Source organism: Apteryx rowi, unplaced genomic scaffold (assembly GCF_003343035.1).
Source record: "Apteryx rowi isolate R43461 unplaced genomic scaffold, aptRow1 scaffold_260, whole genome shotgun sequence".
NCBI lineage: Eukaryota > Metazoa > Chordata > Aves > Apterygiformes > Apterygidae > Apteryx > Apteryx rowi.
Window position 1 is genome coordinate 951,121 of NW_020448975.1, and position 9,854 is coordinate 960,974.

Genomic DNA, 9,854 nt, shown 5'->3' on the forward strand with positions numbered 1-9,854 from the left:
TTATGAGATAAAAGTTGAGATAAAAGTTGTGCGGGTAATGAGTTTTGGTAAAGAAGTCTCATCATTTTTAGGGTGTAAGGACACTGAATACTGCATTTGTGCAAAATGGTCTAATCAAAATCCTACAGAAAGAATGGCCTTTTGCTTCACACATTCCTTCTTAGTTTTTCAGCCAGGAAAGTTCTGAACTACAGCAGAACTGCTGCTGGCTACTTCAGTCAAACCTCTGCATCTAGATTTCAGTTGTTAGTTAGTCTGTTTCCCAACTTTACATGCAACAAAACAGTGTACAACAGTCAGAATGTGTAAGTACAACCACATCCATGCCTTTAAAATTCATTTGTCGTAGCAGAAAGAACTAGCTTCTGAAATGAAACTAAAAGCATTATACAAAGTATTATGATTTTAAGAAGTAAGCACTATTTGCTTCTTCAGGTGGTACCAGCCCAATTTGTATTTATAGCCTAGAAACTAGAGACCCGGATTCCATGCTATTCTCAGCTGACAAGGGTTTAAAATCACATCTTCCAACAAGCCTTCTGCCCTGAGGATTATTTCCATTGTTGGCCAGTGAAAGACTTACTTTTTGCTTTCATTCCCATGGGCAAAGGCTCCTCCCCAGAGGTGTGCATCTGCCAAAAGTGCCCTAAACCACTACGATAAGAAATATAATTCTACTAACAGTATGAATCTGGCATTCTTTGCATCAGTATCATCTATCATTCTGTGGCAGGCAGAAATGACAAAAATTAACCAAAATTCTAAGAACTTATTTCATTGTAAAAAAGTTTCAACTAACTCCATGTATTTATGCTTCTCCCTCTGCCATTCTTCCCTTTCAAAAAAAAGAAAACTTGGCTGTTTTTATTTCTATTATAAATTAAATCTTTTTTGCCCTGGAAAATCTCAGGCCAAAAAGTCTTGCTTTTCTGTAGCTGCCCTTATGTAAGGGCCACAGCAGAGGTAATTACATGCTGATGATCTGAAGTAGACGGGTAAGAGTTTTTCAAAGTGGGTTTTGGTCATTGTATAAAGGCAGGAAGAGTACTTGTTAAGCAGATAGAAACATTAATTTACATGTAACTGTAGTCTGACAGATTCAAAGTTCATAGTTAAAAGGGACTTTTATATATTAAACTGACAGTGAGTAGTTTTTAAAACATTAAGTGTTTTATGTACAGACACAAACAGAATGGTAATTTTTCTGGAATAAAAGCACCGTAAACAAGATCACCCTGTTGAAGGAGTTCTGTGCTATGTTTCTACACATCCCTGCTTAAAAGTAGTTCTAATAAGGTCAATTTACACTTAGTGCCTGGTGCCACTGACTTCATCCCAAAAATGCCTAGCTGTCAAAACAAGCAACTTCAATTTACTGATGTTCTAACAGATCACAGTAAAATGATGATTCCAAAAGCTAACTCTATTTGTACATCTGCCTTATACTGTCAAAGACAAAAGAATATGTATCATCTTATGTATCATCATCCACATGATACTGTTTAAGTCAGAAACAAGATAAATTGCACTCCAGGAACTGGTTTTAGTGAATCATACAAAGTCAGAAGTAAATACATTACAGAAAAATTTACTGTCTACATAATTTGAGTTATACATAGTGACTTACAAGTTTATGAAAAATAAAAAAATCTTTAATAGTCAGAGGTTGAAAGTTAAAGATGACAGTACATTATTAGTTTATATTCATTATTAAAACTAAATAAAGGCAAGTGCATAATTCAGTAACTTTATAAAATATGCAAATTATAATATTAAGATACACAATCATGGTAACTTTTGGCAAAGCAAAAGACAAACTGGAATGGTAATCGTGATCATCCACGGCTTCCTTCTTTTTGACTTAGATGCTCATTACACATTGTATGAACTGAAAAAAAATAACCATTTGTTAAATGTATGGTACAGAATAAGTTCTCTCTTTTTCTCCTAAAATACCCATTGTCACTATTCTTTCTTGTAATCATGTTCAGTCCAAGAACAAAGCTTTAAAGCTAAATATGAAAATTAGCTAATAGTTAATTTAAAACAAAACAATTCCTTAATAACAACAAATAAACCCAGGAATTACTTAACCTTAGCGTTCTCCTTCTCTCACACAGGTGCAGTCAGGAAGCCAAGTCCTACAAACCTGACTGATTAGGATCTCCCCTCCCCCCCCCCCCCCCCAGCAAAATGCCTACTTAGCCTTAAAAAAGTGTGTCCATGTGCACATGTGTACACGTGCATGTGTAGAAGTAAGTGTGCAAGAGAGAAGCTGAGTCTGAAGAGCAGTGTACCTGCCTAGATGTTCTTAAACCCTGGGAAACCATGACAAAATGCACAATGAAATTTAAATAAACCTCTGCAAAAAAAGTAAAAATTTTGTGAGAGAAGATTTGACTCCAATTCTTCTACCTAGCTCAATTCCAAAAGAAGAGCTGATTGAAACAAAAAACAGGATCTTCAGGCTCTCAGGTAGTACCATAACAGTGGGGAATACAAACACAATGGAAATCATTACTGTTTCTCTTCAGTTTTAGTTTTTAGTTTTTCTTTAGTTTTACCCCGTAAGTTTAAATGATTCCTTAAAGTTTACTTACATCATCATACTGGAAGTTCACAAAACCTTGCTGAGATGTATCCCTTCTTCTAAAACATTCTGCAGAAATGTATTTAAAAAATAAATACAGAAATCAGGTAAGAAGAAATACAGTTAATCAATTTTTTTTCTTTTTTAAAATGTACTGTACTTTCATTTTAGTTTTGGCCACGCCCCTATTGCAAGTTGTCTTTTGTAGTATCAGAAGACTAGCCCATAGTTTATATTACTCCTCATAATTACAAACCATTTCATGCAAATTTCTCACCTTCCTGAATTTCATCCCAAAGTAAAACAAAAGGTTCAAGGTTCCAAGAAGGAACAAAAGGGAGCATTAGGGCAGAGCAAAACGGAGGCAAGGAAATAAAAGAAAATCACATGGATGAGAGCTCATGAAGAACACTACAATTCATTCCAAGACTTAACTTCCAGTTCTTAATCTTCATATTTATCATATCCAGTATGTATGATAAATCTTCCCATTTATCACTTAACATTGTCAGTGTTCCTCCCACCCTTTATGTTCTGTTAATAAACAGTTTCCCAATTTTGAAAACTTTTCTAGTCTCTGGAATAAATCCTATATTAATTTTAAGTCTCTTTTTCAATGGGGACTTAAATAATCAGATTGTATAATTGTACCAGTTCTGCCTATAAACTCCATTAAAAGAAACCTATTTTGTGTTACATAAAAGTTAAAGTTGAACCTGAGATGCCTGAGTAATCAGATTTTATTGAACAAAAATCTATTATGGCGATGCCATTAACAAGGCCATAATCAACATACCAGTGAGAGCTCTGAGTTTTACACAGCAGGCGACGTAATCATCAAATGTAATCTTTCCACGGGTGCTGTATCGCCTTGTGATTGCTGTCACTGCCTGTGGGCTCAATCTAAATCCTATTTGAAAAGAAAAAAGTCCATATTGAAACGACAGGTGAGTTAACACAATCTAACACAATTTTTATTGGAAATATGTGACAGTTACTGCAGGACTTTAATGGGTGCTGGAAAAGGCTGTGAGTCAGCATCAGTGTTAAAAGCAAGAAAATTTCACAACTTACCCATGTTTGTCAAGGCTTTCTCTAGTTCTTGACGATCCACTGTGCCACTTCTATCGTTGTCAAAACTTATGAAGTGTTGCCTCCAGCCATTGACCACAGCCCAGAGTTCTTTAAACTCATTAAATCCCAGTGTACCAGACATATCTCTCTGATTCCAAAGTTAAGTTTCTTAGCTTCCAAAATTAAAAAAACCCCTCTGTTCAATGGAGATTAGTATTTTTATCATCTGTGGTTCAAAACTTTTGAAGTTTGGGAAATAAAAGATACCCTGAGGCTACTATCAATATTTTATTGTTATTATTTCTTCTCATAGAAAACTAACTAGAGCATCCCACAGCACAGACAGACAATACTTCTGACCAAAGGTCAGAGAAATCACTCTCTCTCCACTTTTTCCTCAGTGAAACCTTATAAAAGTATTTGCTCTTTCTGAATGTAACTTAGCTGGCTATCCTCTATTTACTCACTGTAGTGCAGTTGTTATCAATAACACATATATCTGAAATAAAAACAGATGCCAAATAAAAATATTAAGTTAGAATAACATCAGTTCTCTGTTATTCTAAGCAGGTTGTTCACAACCCTTCCAGTTTCATTTCTACTTTTTTTTTTTTTTTTAAACAGAAAAACATTTGAACGTTCCACTATAAGTCTTAACTAAAAGTCTTCAAAGGTTCTAAGCTTGCACTACATACCCAAGTCTTCCACAGGTCCCACTGCTGAATGCCATATACCATCCTCCTAAGGTACATGAGCCTGAGTCATGCAAGGAATGGGATTTAGGAGGCCTTAGATCATATTCAGCCTGTGTAAATATGCTTAAATTCATTCGGACATCTACAATGGTGTCCAATTTTAAAAGCACAATGAGTGATTCGCACAAACCTCTGTTCTGAGCTGCCAGACCTGACTCCTTATGCATTCAATGGAGAAACAGTCCCCAAGACTCAGAGACATACCACTTGTTATAAAGGTCAACCACTGAGAGCCTCATTTATTAGAATTATTATTTCATCCTGTAAACAAAATAAGAAAGGAATTTTGTTGTTCACAGTCATACCTGATAATAATACATATGAACCAAGGTCTGAATGAGAATTACAAAGCATTTCCCAACTTTCAAACGCTGTCTTATCTTTGTTCATGTGATGTAAAAATGTTTACATTTCATAATAAAGGATACATCCAGCATTGAGATCATGAGTCTGCAAGTCTCTAAGTTGAAAGCTATTTAAATTGGAAAAATGAAAAGTAACAGCTGTATTAAAAGAATGACCCATTTTCAATTTTGTTTATATAAAGATTAAAATTGCTTATTATATTATGTAATATATTAAATAAATGCTTCTACTGTATATAACCATACCATGTTTTGATCCAAGTAAGAGCTTCCAATCATGACTTGTCAAAAATACTGACAATACACAATCTGAAGACTACTGAAATTATAAATAAAATTAACGTGCTCTTAACTTAATCCATAACGGTTTGGGGTTTCAATTGAAGTGGTTATTTTTGTTTCACCATAGAGATCACTTGAGCAAACCAGCTTTACTCACAGAAACTCAATTTTGTAAATCAAACACTAAGCACCCTGACAGAAGAGTTCCGCCACAGAATTTTTTGTCAACATCAAAGCTCAACTTCAAAACAAGCCCAAACACTTTAAGAATTGCCTGTCTATTACAAAACAAACCACTTCTTCAGCTCCGCAGCTCAGCAGTGGGGAACTAACCAGGTGGAGAAGGGAAGTTCTATATGTCAGAACTAAGTACAGAGATTTTACATTTGAAAGTAGTCCACATGTCAAGAAAGCCCTTTTACCATGCAAACAAAAATGCTTTGCAGAAAGCACAGCTACATGCTTTTTCTAGATGTAATAAGAATAAGCATACTTTAGGGTCGGGGGTATTTTGTTTGTTGACTTACGTTTATATGCTCCTGCAATCCCTGACTGGGTGAGACATCTCTGTAGTTCATCAGCATCTATTTGTCCATCCTTTTGATAACAGAAGATATATTAGCTAGAGTTTTAATTCCCTCTTCCAGTTTGATTATTCCCAGTACCCACTTCCTTTTCAGCGGCATTAAACCGGTTATCCTTACAAAACAGAACTGAATGCCTGTCTCTGATATATGACAGAAACTGTCTTTTAGAACCTGAATCTCCAATAGTGTTTCTTTAGTTGACATTGTTGCAACATGCATTAGCTTTCACATCTAGTAACTTTATGCACTCAAAAATAATCAGGATTGGCAGCAGGTTTGCGCTAAATTTAACTTTTTGTTTTAATTTGCATAAAATATTGGTAGCATCAATTTGAGAGTGAAGTGCACAGAAACTCAACTCCACTCAAAGTACTAATTTCAAGTTAATAGGTATTACTTTCACTTTAGATTAAGGTTTAAGATCTCATTGCTACAGTAGGAAACCTGGAACACAGATCATACATGCCTTCTTCCCAAGGCAGACTTACAACTGACAAATTTTAAAAAGGGTTGTTTGGAAATAGTAAGTTGTTATCCAAACACATGAAAGCAGAAAATAAAGAATTTTGAAAGGGGGGGAGGGAAGAGAAGATACCTATCTGTGCAATTTTGAATATGATTCCCTTCCAAAGCATCTCTCTCACGGTCAAACAGAGAAAACAACTGCCAAGCCATGAAAGTAATGAGCTGTCAAAAGCAGAGCTGGAATTCTAGGTCACACTCCTCACACCCACAACATGAACCTCAGTTCACAGAGAGCCTGAGTATAATTTAACCTCATTCAAAGATCGTGCATTGTATCTGTAGATATCAAAAACGGTGTGACTAATGTAAAGCATTAAATAAATTACAAAAGAAAACACAAAATGATGTGGCTTTAATGTAAAGCGTTAGATATGAAAACAAGAGTTGCCTTATATTTGAAATAAATTTATGTGCCTCAGCATTTTCCTAAGGTTTTTAAATCTAGTATACATTTTTATTTTATTTAACAACTGGGGTAGGCTACTAAATGGATTGGTCACAATGGTACAGCCAGGTAACTTTCAGAAACAACACATGATTATTAATATGATATAGTGTGTAATTATTATACTATATGACATTTGACAAGGTCTGAAAAAAGAGCAGTAACATTTTGATTCTATATAACATTAACGACTACTGCTAAAACCAGAATGGTTTCCAACCTACTCTACCAGCCCTAACTATACAGATGTAGTAAAAACATTACATTTACAGGAAAATTCCAAAATACAATTTGAATTAGCCATGCATATTAAGCAGCAGATCTCTTTAAAGCGATGGAAACATTCTGAGACAAAGGCAGGATCTGGATGATTAACATTACCAAAAACCCATCTTGGCCTTTCCTTTTTTTTTTTTTTTCTTCTTTTTTAAAAGTAGAACCTAAGAATTAAACTATATCCAGCATAGGCGCTTTGTAAACAGACTTAAGAAAATTATCAGTTCTCACAAAGATACCTTCACTTCATTTAATAAAGATTTAAAACAATACTTTTGACTTTTTTTCATAAACAAAGGAAATGAACTCCTTAAATCTAGGACAAAATTTCTGTTATAAACTATTTCATAGAATGCTGAGGGATGACATTATACATTATTTAGGTGAAAAAGCATCACAGAGAGAGCAGTAAGCCATAACCAAAAGCTTTACGAATTCTGTAATAAGTACTTCCTAAAAGCTGTGAGATTTGGCTTTTTACATACTTGCATGGATGGTTACAAAGGCAACTGATATTTTATCTGTTCCATTTCACTGTCTCCTTACAGCATTTTTACATCTGGACATCTAGTACTCAATGAAACAGACTCTTCTGATTCCAAGGATAAACTGGGTTGTTTCTGAAACGTCATTTTTAATAAGGAATGATTCCTACAAATAAAGAAGGATTTAAGAGATGTACTAACTTGATTATACCCATCACCTCAACTGACTCCCAAGCTTTTAGTAACCATGCCTCACTTGGGTAATCTGGGCATGTTCTGTGCTTCACTGAGGTCCAGCTCTTGTCACCTTTTCTCCACAGCACTGCCTGTTTGCTACTACCTTCCTCCTTCTCTTTACACTGTGACCCTTGTCATTTTTCCAGAGTAAGCTACTGGCTTGACTGCCGATTCCTGGAACACCATCTGATGGCACCCGGATGCTTTGGCATCTGTGCTGGCAGGCAAATTGTCAGCATTCATTCAGCAGAATTTTGCTTGGGCTCCACCTTACTAGAGAGGCCTGCCTCATTACAGGCACATTATTCCAGTGTTCTCATTTATTATAAAAAAAAAATGCATGGTCTACATATTTTCATAAGCAACATTAAAGTGGTAATGTTTAGGTTGTAAGACGCTGTTAATTCAAAAGAATAATGGAGAGAACAGAAAGCAATAACAAACTGCAGTCTTCCTAAACTGGAAATTTAAACCTCAGTTATGTCTGCTGAATTTAAACCTTTAGGTAGTAGTTACGTGTACCTGCCCATATCAGGTCCAGGAGCAGAGTTTTAGATTTGCATAAATCCTAGAAACGTGCAATAAATAGCTACATAATGTGTGTTGCTGGCAAAGTTAGAACTTCTAGCTCAATAAATCGATTTATTTGTTCCTAAGCTTTGTAATCCACTTCAAGAAATACTTATTCTTAGAAACATGCATAATCATATAGAAACAATACATGACACAAAATTACAGGAAAGAAATATATATATATAAATATATTTTAAATAACTATAACTATATATATATATATATATATAGTTAAAACAACAGAAAAAAAAGAAACAGAGGCCTAAAATCAAAGCTGTGCATGCCCTCTTCTCTGAAAGAATAACATCCTATCTAACAAGCAAACCCAGATATTGGCACAACTGAAGACTGCTATTCCATCTGTGAGTCTATTAAGCCACTTCATCACATAATGATCTCTTTCTTATTAGTCTTTCCTGCTCATAGTAAGGCCATCTCCACAGCTGATGTTTCCAGAAGGCGTCTGGCTTCTTTTTCCCGAAGCTGACAGCATTCCCTGACCAAGGACCGAGCCAAAACTCAGTTGCTACATTTCATGTAACTGTATAGTCCCTGTATAGTAACATAGTTCGAGTAATGCTAGCTAGCTCTTCTACAGTTCTCACACACTTTAGCAGAAGGACTAAGTAAAACAAATCTGCTTTTTTAAAGACTTGAAAAATAGAGTTCTCCCTGCTACAGATGTTGGACAATCCTCTCCCCCAAAGCTAAGGTAGCAATTATTCCCCAGGACAAAGAGTCCCAACAAATAAATAACGTTTTAAAAGCTTACCTGCCCAGCTACTGCAGCAAAATAACCATACAAAGGATCCTGAGCTTGTCCAGGGAATGCTGGTCCTCCTGGAGCTCCCCCATACTTCAAAAATCAAGCATAAAGTTAATTAAATATAAATAAATGATTCAGTTAACTGTAAGAAACTGTAATGTTTGTACTTAAGAAACAATTTGTGTTTTTATATACACGTGTAAAAGTCATATCAACCAAAAAAAAATTTATTTTTAAAAAAGAACACAATCTTGGCATATCCATTTTTTATAATTTAAGCACATCAATGTAGAACCTTGCACTGGATCAATCTGCTGATTCAGCAGTGTGCTGTACCTCACCAAGCTTAAACTTTACAGTCTACTACCAGCACAAAACTGGTTTCCAAAGATAGGCTGTTTCTAAGGCCCCGCTGAATTTTCTCTGCACTTCAAAAAAGCTAAGCAAATCTATAGGGAAAACATCTAGAAGAAAATATGTGCTTATATTAAGGTCTAAGTTTTTTACAGTATTGATTCTTAACAGAAATGTGGTGGAATGACACGAATTAATCTTGTCCAGGTTGAGCAAATTATCAACTGAAGCGTAACAGTGTTTGAACACATCTTTTGCAGGGACGACAAGCTTTTGCATGTTTTTGGAGACGGCTAGAGTTCTGAGCAGGTACAGCTCGCTCTTCGAAGCTGCTTAGCCCGTTACTGACCCCACGACAAGCGAGGACAGCCTGTCGCGAGCCCGCGGCCATGGGACCTCACTGGGGACGGCCCGCTCCGCGGGGGGCGTCTCGTAGCCGCGGGCCTCCCGGCTTCCGCGGCCCACGCCGGGCCCAGCGGCACCGCCCGGCCCCGGGGGCGCCGCCTGCGGGCGGAGCGCAGCGGAAGGGCGGGCGGGGAG

The 9,854-nt window shown here is 36.2% G+C and overlaps 1 protein-coding gene across 1 annotated transcript; it reads right to left on the reverse strand.

Moving 5' to 3' along the window:
• Positions 1-1,148: 1,148 nt before the first annotated feature.
• Positions 1,149-9,059, reverse strand: SRI (sorcin; the record flags this gene model as incomplete). Its single annotated transcript, XM_026067664.1, has 7 exons — positions 1,149-1,888; positions 2,601-2,659; positions 3,387-3,500; positions 3,665-3,812; positions 4,848-4,891; positions 5,594-5,663; positions 8,967-9,059. Coding segments are annotated over 7 exons (555 nt in total), but the record flags the coding sequence as incomplete, so codon positions are not given.
• Between the last annotated feature and the right edge of the window lie 795 nt (positions 9,060-9,854).